Source organism: Cervus elaphus, chromosome 2 (genome assembly GCF_910594005.1).
Source record: "Cervus elaphus chromosome 2, mCerEla1.1, whole genome shotgun sequence".
Taxonomy (NCBI): Eukaryota; Metazoa; Chordata; class Mammalia; order Artiodactyla; family Cervidae; genus Cervus; species Cervus elaphus.
In genome coordinates this window covers 13461660-13473871 of record NC_057816.1, presented here as the reverse complement: position 1 = coordinate 13473871, position 12212 = coordinate 13461660, and the positions used below count along the sequence as shown (strand labels likewise).

General features: G+C 48.5%; 1 protein-coding gene across 5 annotated transcripts in view; it reads left to right on the top strand.

Moving 5' to 3' along the window:
• The first annotated feature begins 1045 nt into the window (after positions 1-1045).
• CD6 (CD6 molecule) overlaps positions 1046-12212 on the top strand; it is a 44397-nt gene continuing 33230 nt past the window's right edge. For 2 of the 5 annotated variants that reach the window (XM_043872736.1, XM_043872731.1), the window contains exon 1: positions 1046-1442. In XM_043872736.1, the coding sequence (XP_043728671.1) occupies positions 1382-1442 (61 nt within the window). In that variant the 5' untranslated portion in view covers positions 1046-1381. The remainder of the gene's footprint in view (positions 1443-12212) is intronic. The other 3 variants (XM_043872744.1, XM_043872723.1, XM_043872715.1) reach the window with 3 other exon arrangements.

The following is a 12212-nucleotide window of genomic DNA, read 5'->3' as shown; positions in this document are numbered from 1 at the left end:
GAGGGAAGTGTCAGGCCAGGCTTTGCGAATTTGAGATGGAGTCGTATCAGGGAAGGGTCAGGAGAGAACCAGACTCCCCTGGACTTGGACTCAACTTCTTCATGGGTTCTGTATGGATGCCCGGATTAAGTGAGTGGTTCCTTCGTTGACTCAACAACATTTATTTGGCATTAGCTGTAGGTCCCCTGGGCTTCCTGGATGACACTAGTGGTAAAGAACCTGCCTGAAAATGCAGGAGAAAATGCAGGAGACACAAGAGACACAGGTTCAATCCCTGGTTTGAGAAGATACCCTGGAGGAGGACATGGCACCCCATTCCAGTATTCTTGCTTGAAGAATCCCATTGACAAAGGAGCCTGGTGGGCAAAAGTCCATAGAGTCACAGAGTCGGACACAAATGAAATGACTTAGCGTGCATGTAGACCCCCTAGGGAGCACAGTGGTGAATTAATTACACTTGGGCTTGGTCCCTGCCTCCTTTGGAGCGTTCTCTGCAGCCCAACTGGACAACTCAGCACTTCCCCAAAAGCCCTGGGCATCCCACCTCAGCCCCTGCAAAGCCCCCTGCCCCTCCTCTCCTGGCCCTCCTCAAGGCCCAGCGGCCTCCACACATGGCTGCCTGTTGAAAACCTGCTCATCCTTCTGGGCCCAGCTCCTGCGCCTGCCTCCCACAGAGGAATAAATGGGACCCAGCGGTATGGGGGGACTGGAGCCTTCTGTGCCATCTCCGGGGGTGGCTCCAGCCTGCAGAAGGAGGTGGGGGAAAACCATCTCTCAGGACTGTTCTGGTTTAAGATATTCAAGCAGAGGCGGAGTCTCTCCCTCTTGAAAATACAAAGCTACACTCTCCTTCCCATTCATCATGGTACCTGAGAACAAGGGAAAGTGTGGGATTCAATTCCATGAGAGCCAGGGCTCATGGACTAGGACGGAACTGGGTCGCTCCTTCACTCTTCGAACATGTATTGATGGAGCATCTACTTACTATGTACCAGGTCTCCAGAAATAAGGCTTGCCCCGCTCTGCTCCCCTCTTCCTCAGGAGACCCTTGGGCCCCTGAGGTGTGTGTGTGTCTCACTCTGAGACTCTTAGGGTTTAGCCAGTCTTGGTGGCCTTGAAGTAGAGGCAGCTGGGCTCTCCTCACCCATATTACCAGCCTGGCTTCCTGGAGACCGAAACCACAAGTAGAGCACAGAGGCGTGAGAGACACTCGCAGGCTGGGCTTGGCCGCATGCGTGCACAGGGTGCTGTCTCCTGCAGAGAAAGAGTTACAGACAGGAGCAGCCAGGGGCAGAGCAGCTGCAAGGGGCCCTCAGCGGCCTGTCCACCTCCTGGCCCTGGGATGGTGCGTCCCACCGGCAGGCACGCATAGCGGTCGGAGATGGCGGCAGACATGGCGCTCTTCTTCGTGGTTGCTGGATTGCTGACGGCAGCTCTCTCAGGTAGCCCCCTCCTCACCTCCTGCTGCTCCTGTGGGAGGGCCTGGGACCTGCCCGCCAGGCCCCCTTTCTGGCTGTTTTCTCATGCTCACATTTCTGGAGCCTTCTAGCTAAGACTACAGTCTGGTGTGAGGATGGTCCCCAGCTGTGTCAACAGCATTCGGGGCCCAGGGAGGGTACAGGCACCCCTGTGATGGGCTGGGGCTGTGCCTGGACAGTGCTAAGAGGATCCCTGAGGGTCAGATAATGTGGGCAGCATGCAAGTTTGTTATCAATGTCTGAGTGTCTGAGGAAGGAGACACCTCCCATCCGTAGGCTAAAGATTTCTTGCCAACTTTCAGGAAGGAACGGTTTTCCTTCCAGAGAAGCAGGCTCACTGATGATTGTGTTTTCAACACCAAAGCTGAGGCTCTGGGTTCACCAGGCTTGTACTGCGCATGGTAGAGTTGTCCTGTAACAAAATTCGGGGAAGCCAAGCAGAGTAGGGGACAGTTGGCCACTGGTGACTCCACCGGGGATAGTTTAGGGCAGTGGTCCTCAACCTGTTGGGTGCCAGGGACTAGTTTTGTGGAAGACATTTTTTTTTCCACCAACCAAGGTGGGGGTGGGATGGTTTCAGAATGATTCAAACACATTCTATTTACTGGGCACTTTATTTCTATTATTATTACATCAACTCCACCTCGGATCATCAGGCATTTAGATCCCGGAGGTTGAGGACCCCTGGTTTAGTGCACAAATGAACAGAAAACCTCTCGAGAGCCAGCTCCTTTCTGATCCTGAGGCCCTCACGGGGACCAAGGCACCGCCTGGAGTGACCTGGGCCAGGCATGAGATGGCGGAAAGGTTTGGGCATTGGGCTGTGCTCATCGGATGCTTGTTGGCCCCCTGCGGAGGGTGGGGTTCAAGGTGGCAGAGGTCCTGCTGCTCTGGGCCCTCACGTCTGGAGGGTAAGGAGATGGGGATGGAGACAGGATTCTGGGCCCAGAAGTCTGGGTCCACTTGGCAGTAGAGATGCTAAGTGCTTTCAATTTGATGTGAGGAAGACCCTGGAAGGTGCCGTCGGGAAGCCTGGAGCATCTGGGGGGCTATGGAGGGCTCTTCTCTCTGCCTCCATCTGTCTAGAGGCATGTGCTTCCAGCCTCCTGACTTCAGACTGCTTCAGGAAAAACCGATTAGCTGTCGGAGTGGGTATGGGTATGACTTTGGCACCATATGAGTGGCCGGAAGAGAGGCCTTGCCTGTTCTCACTCTACCAGGAGCTTCCGGAGCTCGGCCACTTTCTGCCCCCGAGCTGGACAGACAGATGGTCCGAGAGTGGGCCCCTCACTCTGCATCTCTATCCTCTGTTTCTCATGAGCGGCCGGCTTCAGCTCCAGGTCTGAAAGGCCTGAAGGCCCTGGGATCAGGCCTCACATGGTGTCTGAACGGAGTTAGGAAGCCAGGCTGGGCAGAGCCGAGGAAGGTGGAGTGGAGGGGCATCTGGGGCCTCTTCCCTACGCTTTGCCTTGGCTCTGCCTGGCCCACTCCACTCTCAGGATAGTTACCTCATGTTTTCAAAACTGCATTTATACTCAATTGACTCACTTGTTACTAATACAAGTTCAGTTTTGAAAGGAAACTTTATGTCACAATTTACACATGGAAAACTGACATCATTTGCCACAAATAAAAGGTAAAGATAAGCATAAAAATATATGGCAGTGAAAACCAGTTCTTATCACTTGTTAGCAAACAGTTAAAAGAATGTAACGGCCCTTGAGCCCAAAGCCAGCCCTCTTTGTTAAAGGGGAGATGAGAAGGTGATAAAGACATCCTGCCTCCAAACTGTGATTTTTGTCTTGTGCTTAGTCTTCGTGACCCCATGGACTGTAGCCTGCCAGGCTTCTCTGTCTGGGGGATTTCCCAGGCAAGAATACTGGAGTGGGTTGCCATTTCCTACTCCAGGAGAAAGCCCTTTAGGTGGGAATAGTTTCCTTGCTCTGTGATTAAACGGCATTAAATGCTGCTCCCTTCAGCCCTCCTAAGGGTGCCCAGCAGTATAGATCTTAGTTCTTGGAAATATGACCTGACAATAGGGGCACTCGGGCAGAAGGGAACTTGAGAAAAGCAAAGAAAGAAAAACAGCGGAGAAGAGGGAGGAAGGACGGGGAGCTGGGAGGATGAGGTCCATGAAGAAGTTCCAGGGCTTTGCTCCCATGGCTGCATGTGGCCTGGGCAGCTTACCGGGTATGTGGCACGTGGAGTCTGGCTCTCTCGTGTCGTGGTGGACCTGGTCATGGCTCTTTGGCGTCGGGTTGGCCTCCCCTGTCCTTCTCCCCTTTGCAGTCCCAGCTCCAGGCTCCGTCCTGGGCCTTGCACTGCAGTTTCTCTGGCCAGGCTGGCCTGGATTCTGGGTTGGCCTCTCAGCAGGTCTTGGTCTGTCCTGATGAGTGACCAGGGCAGGGATCAGGGTCTAGAGACACATGTTTCCCAATTCTCCCCTGGTGCTCCCTAGAGGCCTGGGCCGGGGACCTGTTGGTCCACCTGCCCTCCAGTTCTGCCTCAGTTTCCAGATCAGCCAGTGGGGGATGGAGAGGTGGAGACAAGCAGCCAGAAACCCCTGACTGGGGAGTTTTGGAGGGGTGAGTGGGGGAGTCAGGAGGCCATCGGATCCCTGCCACCCTGCATCTCAGTCACCTTGTAGTGGGACTTCTTAACTTTGGACCTCAGTTTCTGTGGAACAGGGAGCTTTGGACCAACAGTCCTTAAGGGCTCCGTCAGATCTGACGCTATGAGAGGTGCAGGAACAAAGAACCCAGCCATTCCTGCCGGGGCCGAGCCGAAGCCAGTGACTCGAATTCCATCTGGACTGTGTTTGGCGAGGTCCTCAAGGGCTGCTGCTGTGCACTTGAAATGGCTATATGTGGTCACTTTAAAAAAATAGTTTCTTAAATTAACAAATTTTTTAAAAATCTATTATTTCCTTGTCTTGTAAATACACAGACCTCATTTTCTTCATAAGTCCAGTAGCTTTTAAACAACGGCTGTCAAGGACTCTTTGATTAATATTTCAGCAAGTCAGGTTGAACAGAGGAAGCCTCCTTAAACAATAAATACCACTTACAAATGTAGCTGATTTAATTCCCTTAGATCTGTGATGTCTAATTTAGCTGCCACTACAATGTGCCATTTGGAATGTGGTCGTCCGAAGGGAGATGTGTTAGGAATGTAAGATGCACAGCAGAGTTTAGAGATTTGTTCAGAGAAAGAATGTAAAAATAACTCATTAAATAACTTTTATATTAATTACACATTGAAATGAAAATATTTTAGATATATTAGGTAAAAGTACTACTGTTATAATTAAGCTTACCTATTCCTTTTTAAAAATGTGGCTGATAGAAAATTTAAAATGGTGTATGGAGCTCATATTACATTTATATTGGCAATCACTGCCTTAGATATTCTACACTGCATTTATGCGTGTGTGCGTGTAAGTCACTTCAATTATGTCCAACTCTTGCAACCCCATGGACTGTAGCCTGGAAGGCTCCTCCATCCTTGGGATTCTCCAGGCAAGAAAACTGGAATGGGTTGCCATACCTTCTTTCAGACATTGCATTCATAAATTTAATGTACTTGATTGTCTTATAAATGCCTCAAATACCTCTAAGAAATATAACCTTACCAAGGGTTTAAAAGAATTCTTACAGATCTAAAAAACTAACTTATAAACAAAATGAATATTAAATTCTCTTAAGTAGTTTGATCATGTTTACAGACATTGCCAAATTCTTTTTTTTTTTTTTTTTTTGCCAAATTCTCTTAATTTTTTAGGTTAAAATTTCAACTGGAGTCAATTACTCAGTCACAAACATGAGATACTCTAGTGGCCAAAAATTCTTAAACACTAAAATACAGGATTTTATACACCAATATGCAGAACTTGACCCAACTTAAACTTAAAGGTACAAATACTATGGGTTTTTGTGTTTTTCATCACCTGTGTATTTTAAATTCTAATCTTCCTGGGCTTAAAAGCCACTTACCAAGGAGAAAAGAGTCATACCACTGCAGGTAACTTGACTTATCCCAAGCAGGCTGGAGTTTCCATATCAGTGGACTGAGATGAGGACAGCTTTTTTTGTTGTTTTGCCAAAATAGGAGATAGCATTCTCTTGTGCTGCTGAGAGATAGTTCATGCCCTCTGATTGGACTGGTCTCTCCACCCACAATCCAAGTTTCACAAACCTAATCCTCTTTATCTCCCCCAACCCAGGGGCTTTTACCACTTGATTGGATTAAATTAAACAATATTCTTCTTTTTTTTTTTAATCTCCCACATTCTTCCTGTCTGGCAAGACTCACTGATCTATGAATAATATATGACAGCCACCTCCATATTTCTCCTAGCTTAGTCTGGTTCTCTGGTCATACACTTGGTGGGGACAGTTAAGGTGGCGGTCACCAGGGTGGTAACGCAAGACAAGGCAGCTCCCAGGGGCTGGCATAGTCAGCCAAACATAAATAATTCCAGAGGGATCCAGAATGAGTGAGAAACACTACCCACAGCATCCCTCATTCAGTTCACATATATTGAAGCCTACTCTGAGTCAGCCTCATTTCTTACAGAAACACTCGAGAATTAAATTGGGACCCCAGCTGTCGGATTCTGAGGCTGAAACATCAGCCGTCCCCCTGGGACAAGGAAGCAGGTGGTCCATTTGAGGCTTTGGGACAGAGGCCTGGAGGAAAAGAATGCCTCCCCCCACCACCACACACACACCCTGGCATGCAGCCTTCACCATCCCTCTGCATGGACCACAACTAAATCCCATGCTGGATTCCCAGCCCGGCACTGAGCAGACTCTGGAGGGGCTGGAATGCCCGGGTCCCTCGCTTTCCCTCTTAGGGTCCTCCAACCCCTCCATCCCACTCTCATCACTGGCACCCCCACATCTGGTCAGGGCGAGGTGCGTCAGAAGAGCAGCATTTTCTGGGGGTCCACATTCCTGCCCCATCTAGGTGTTTACTAAAGCTGCCATTCTACCTGACCATTTGCTCAATAGTCTTAATAGATGCTTTAAAGTATAAAGACATTTACTTAAAAAAAACAAAAACCCTATATATTGCTGCCTTAAAGCCATTGTCAATCACCTGAATGGTAATAACGGTGAAAATAAACATCATGGAAAAATGTTATTCATTTCTGGTCAGACCTGTGGTATTTAATACCATGTCAGTGACCACTTAAATGTGAATTTATAAATGTTACACAGCCAGGACAAAGATCTCATATATGTAAGTACAGGATTTAGTGGTTAATATAATGTCGTTTGTACCATAAGCTCGTTTACCCACATGAAGACCCCATTGTGTAGGTGAGGAAACTGAGGTTTAGCGAGGCTCAGCCCTGTCCGAAGTCTGTGGCTAAGACCTGCCAGGGCTTGAGCTGAAGTCTTCTGACTGGCAGCTCTAAGCTCTCTCTGCGGGGAAAGGCAGCCTGGCCTGTCTCCCGCCTGGCTGCCCTCCAAGGATGAGGCATCTCCCCCAGATATTGTACTCTCCTAGGTTTGCAGCCTCAATACTGGGTCCAGAGATGGCCCAAAGGGGCCTCAGGGATGGGTCCTGGGGCCCCAAAAGAGTTTCAAGGGACAAATGGGAGCAAATGGGCTGCCTCCCTCCACAAGGCCCAGCCCTCATGGACTTGCTGAGCATGTACCCTGCCCACCAGGCCAGGGATGATCTAAGTGAAGCTAAAGAGACACTGTGTCAAAGAGATACCCATAAGCCAAAGGAGAGCTTGCATGGCAGAGGGCTCCATTTATTCACATTTATTTAGCATCTGTCGGGAAGATCCCCTGGAGAAGGAAGTGGCAACCCACTCCAGTACTCTTGTCTGAAAAATTTCAAGGACAGAGGAGCCTGGTGGGCTACAGTCCATGGGGTCACAAAGAGTCGGACACGACTGAGTGACTTCACACTCACTCACTGTGTGACAGACCCTGAGCTGGCACTGAGATATGAAGGCTTGACGTTGAACGTGTTAAATGTTGAAGTGAAAGTGGCTCAGTCGTGTCCAACTCTTTGTGACCCCGTGGCCTACAAAGTCCATGGAATTCTCTAGGCCAGAATACCAGAGTGGGTAGCCTTTCCCTTCTCCAGGGGATCATCCCAACCCAATGATCGAACCCAGGTCTCCCACATTGCAGGAAGATTCTTTACCAGCTGAGCCACAGGGGACGGTGGTAAAACATACAAGGGTCACCCGGGGATACAGGTGCAATCCGATGACAGTCATAGCCACCATCCATTGCAGGGGACTTACATTCTCCAAGCACCAACCATGATTATTCTGACGTCCCTTGACATTGGGGTGCTTGTCCCCATTTTATATTAATAGGTAGGGAAACGGAGGCTCAGAAAGTTCTGTACTTTGTCCCAGTCTGTGGCTGATGCTGAGTTTAATTCCATGGGTTTAAATCCATGATGCTGTTTAAAACACAGGTTTTAGAACTCCAAAACCCACGTTCTCCATCACTGGGTTGCACTGTTTCCGGGAGCTGGAAATCAGAACAGGGAGAGCTTGAACTTGACAGAGAGGGGCTGGAAACGGGGATGAGAAGACTTTGTATACGAAAATATGATGGCAAAAGACATCTTAGGCCCAAAGACACTTTTACAAAATTTATTTATTTTCTTCGACATTTTAAAAAAATGAATGCCTGCGAAAGCTGGTGAGATCCTTGACTTCCTGGTTTTGGTGAGTTACTCTAGTTATAGAGCGGGTCACCATCCGGGGAAGCTGAATTTTTCTGTGCTATGCTGTGCATGGGATTTCTCTGTGCTATTCTGGCAACTTCTTGTGAGTCTATAATTTCAAAATAAAAAGTTTAAGGAAAAAAAAAAGGCATTTCAGGCAAAAGGACCATTTGAGCAGAATCTGGAGAGCAAGGCCTAAGGCCTGTTGGGTGGGTAGGGCCCCAGAGCCCAGAAGAGCTGGGTGCCAGGCTCTCTATCTGCTGACTCACCCAGACTACTGTGCCATGAGGATGCAGTGAGCATGCCAGGCACAGAGACTGGCACAGAGACGACTCCCACAGACCATACATTTACCTGTGCCAGGCCAACCGGGCAGTGCTTTGTAAATTCATACACCTGTCTTGCCCTCCTCACAGCCCTGTGAAGTCTGATTATGAGCGCCACTTTACTGATCAAGTAGCAGGGGCTCAGAGAGGTGAAGTGACTTTTCCGGGATGGCACAGCAAATAGTCAGTTGAAAGATAAACTGAGGCATATTAAAATCTTTTAATGCAGTAAAAATTTAAAAGGCCAAAAAGCAGTTAGAATCGGCAGCATGCACTCTGACAGAAAGGACAGGTATATAAGGGGATTTTTATTTTATTTTCGGACTTTAAACTTTAAATTTTGTATTGGGGTATGGCTGATTAACAATGAGTGGTAGTTTCAGGTGAACAGTGAAGGGACTCAGCCACGCAAATACATGTATCCTTTCTCCCCAAAACCCCTCTCCCATCTAGGTTCTCACATAACATTGAGCAGACTTTACAATGTTGTGTTAGGTTTAGGTGTATAACAAAGTGATTCAGTTATGCATGCATATATCTCTATGTTTTTCAGATTATTTATGCTTATAGGTTATTACAAAATATTGAGTATAGTTCCCTGTGCTGTACAGTAGGTCTTTGTTGGTTATCACAAAATTGCTTTCTTTTAGGAATGGCAGGGTCTAGTAGGCAGATGACTTAACTAGCCCTGGTCAGGTGAAACCATAAAGTCTCGATTTGGTGATGTGGGGCTTAGCATAAGCAACCCCATTTAGGGCCCCTTGTTTTTAACAAGGCTCACAGCTAACTATTAGGTACCAGATTTTTAAAAAAAAAATTCTATTTATTCATTTATTTTTGGCTGCATTGGTGTCTTTCTTGCTTTATGTGGGGTTTCTCTTGCAGTTGTGGTGAGTTGAGGCAACTCTTGGATGCAGGCTTCTCATTGTGGTGCCTTCTCTTATTGCGGAGCACAAGCTCTAGGCTCTCAGGCTTCAGTAACTGCAGCATGCAGGCTCTGTAGTTGGGTGCATGGGCTTAGTTGCTCTGAGACATGTGGAATCTTCTTGGACCAGGGATTGAGCTCTTGTCCTCTGCATTGGCAGGTGGATTCTTATCCACTGTGCTGCCTGGGAAGTCTGGTGCCGAATCTTTAACTTGACTTATGACTCCAAATCCATAATGTTTCCCTGCCCTGGAAGATGGGCAGGGTTTGGGAACCCATCCACATCAATTTTTCTAGGAAAGGTCTCCCATTCTCTGGAGAGTTTTCACCTCAGCTGGGCTGTCATGGAATGAGGGTGAAGAAACTCTAGAAGGGACTTATGTGTCAGAAGTCACTTCCTGGCCAGCCGAGCTTCTACCCAGCCTTGGTTTCCCCAGTTGTAAAGTGGGATCAGTGGCAACCTCCGGAGCCCAGGGTTGGGATGAGGCTGCATAAGATGTTGGCTGTGAAGTACCTGGGAAAACTCAAGGCTCCTTGGGGCCCCAAAGAGTCCCACGGCCAGGGCTTGGAGCTGGGCCTCAAGGCGGGAGCTCACGGGGACAGTGGAGGGAAGCCCGGGTTTCCGCCCACCATTTTGTAGACTCCTGCGGCCAAACTGCCTCTGCCTAAAAATGGCAGCTGAGGCAGCCCCCAGGAAGCCAGCCCGGGCAGGGAGGCAGGGTTGATGGGCTGGGGAGGAGGCTGTGGGGGCCTTGGGGGACGCTGGATTAGGGTAGTATGATGGAAAAGAGACCCCCTTCTTTTCCCCTGCAAGGGGGATGCCCCGGATCTCCACTGTGGGTCAGAGGTGGCAGAACACATCAGAAGTTCCAGCCTCTAAGTTTCCAGGTCACCCCGACCACTCCACTGTGACCCTGAACTGGGCTGGGCTCTCCCAGCAGGCCCAGCCCAGCCCAGAGGGTCTGCGCCGAGGGTTGGGGGCCTGGGCTGCGGGGTCCTGAGTGAGGGGCTCCTCAGAGCTGACAGCTTCTCAGGGTGTCCTGAGGATCCTATCTGAGTGCTCTGCTTTCAATTTGAAAGTCACCTACTGAGCCCTGAGCCAGGGAGAACACAGAGGTGAAGTCACTGTGTCCTGAGCTGTGTGCAAAGCCACGCACGGCTCTGCCATCTTGCAGGAGCACAAAGTAATGCTTGGAAAACTGGAGCCACGCAGAGAGTTGCTGACAGAACTGGGACCAGAGTGGCTTTCTGGTCTCTGACCAACCCATCCCCACCAGCTGCCTCTTCCGAAATAGGGCTTCAGGAAAGATTTTCTCTATACTTCGGTATAAGTTTTTGCTGGTTGTGTTCATCTCTGCCAGGAGGGGTGCCTGGGAGCAGAGCTGGGGTGGGGAAGTCAGGGCAGAGGTGGCAAAGTGTGTCCAGGACAGGGAGAATGTTCACTCCTCAATCTGCTTAGTGAGACCACCTATCTGTCTTTCCTTTGGCTAAAGTAAACATACTTGCCAAATGTTACAAGTTTCTTGGAGAGATATGCTGCACTCTCCAGATGGGATTCTAGAAATATCAGAATGATATAGTTGGATGGCATCACCGAATCAATGAACATGAGTTTGAGCAAACTCCGGGAGATGGTGAAGGATAGGGAAGCCTGACGTGCTGCAGTCCGTGGGGTCGCAAAGAGTTGAACATGACTTAGTGACAGAACAACAATAACAAGCTGAGTTGGAAGACTTCATCCCCAGAGGGCCGCCAGTCACTGACATCTACCCATTCGTCAGAAGAGGGAACTGAGGTGCAAAGTGGGGAGTAAGGCACCCAAGGTCATGGTCAAGGGTGAGAAGTTTGCTCTGCAGGCTATGCCCTGCGTCCCTTCCACATATTATCCAGAGGGCCCACATGAGTCCTCAGTTCCCCCACCTCAATGTGGATATGTCAGGGGAGCACTGTGGGCCGACGTGGTCTGAGGTGAACACAGCTGACCCCGGTCTCTGAGATGTCAGCCTTGTGAGGCGAGGATCTGGCTTCCTGCAGCCACTTTGCCTCTACCATCTCAATGGCTCCTCAACTCCTAGCCTTCTTTCTAGCTTAGTATTTTAGGTTTTTTTAAAAAAAAATTATTTCAGCACAATTTTAGACTTCCTGCGAATCTGCAAAAATAATACAAAGATTTTCCTTGTGCTCTTTACTCAGACTCCCTGACTGGTTAATATTTTTTATCATTTTCTCTATTTTTCTACCACATTTTTCTTAAACCACTTGAGAGCAAGTTGTAGATATAATGGCCCTTTCTCTTAAACATGTCAACATGTCCTAAAAAAAAAAAAAGAGCGTTCTCATATGTAACCACAGTGCCTGTATCTAAATCAGGTGATTAACATCACCACAAAAATAATCTACAGAACTTTCTCAGATTTTTCCAAAACAATCTGCCTTAGAGGCAAAAGAAAATTCTATGGAGTGTATTGTGTTTCACTCTCCTGATTTTCTGGAGCAGTTGCTCAGATTTTCTTTCTCTTTTATGGTATCGATCATTTTGAAGAGTCCAGGCTAGTTATTCTATAAAATGTTCCTCGTCAGGGCTTGTCTGAAGGTCCCTCATGATTAGTTGTTCTTATTTTGTCAGGAGTGTCACAGAAATGAAGCTGAGTCCTTCTCGGATGTGGTATAAGCTCATCCCATTACCAGTGGTCTCATTTGGGTTGCTTGGATTAAGGTGTTGTCTGCCAGGTAAAGTCACTCATCTCCTTTGTAATGAATATGCCTCTCATGGGCAGA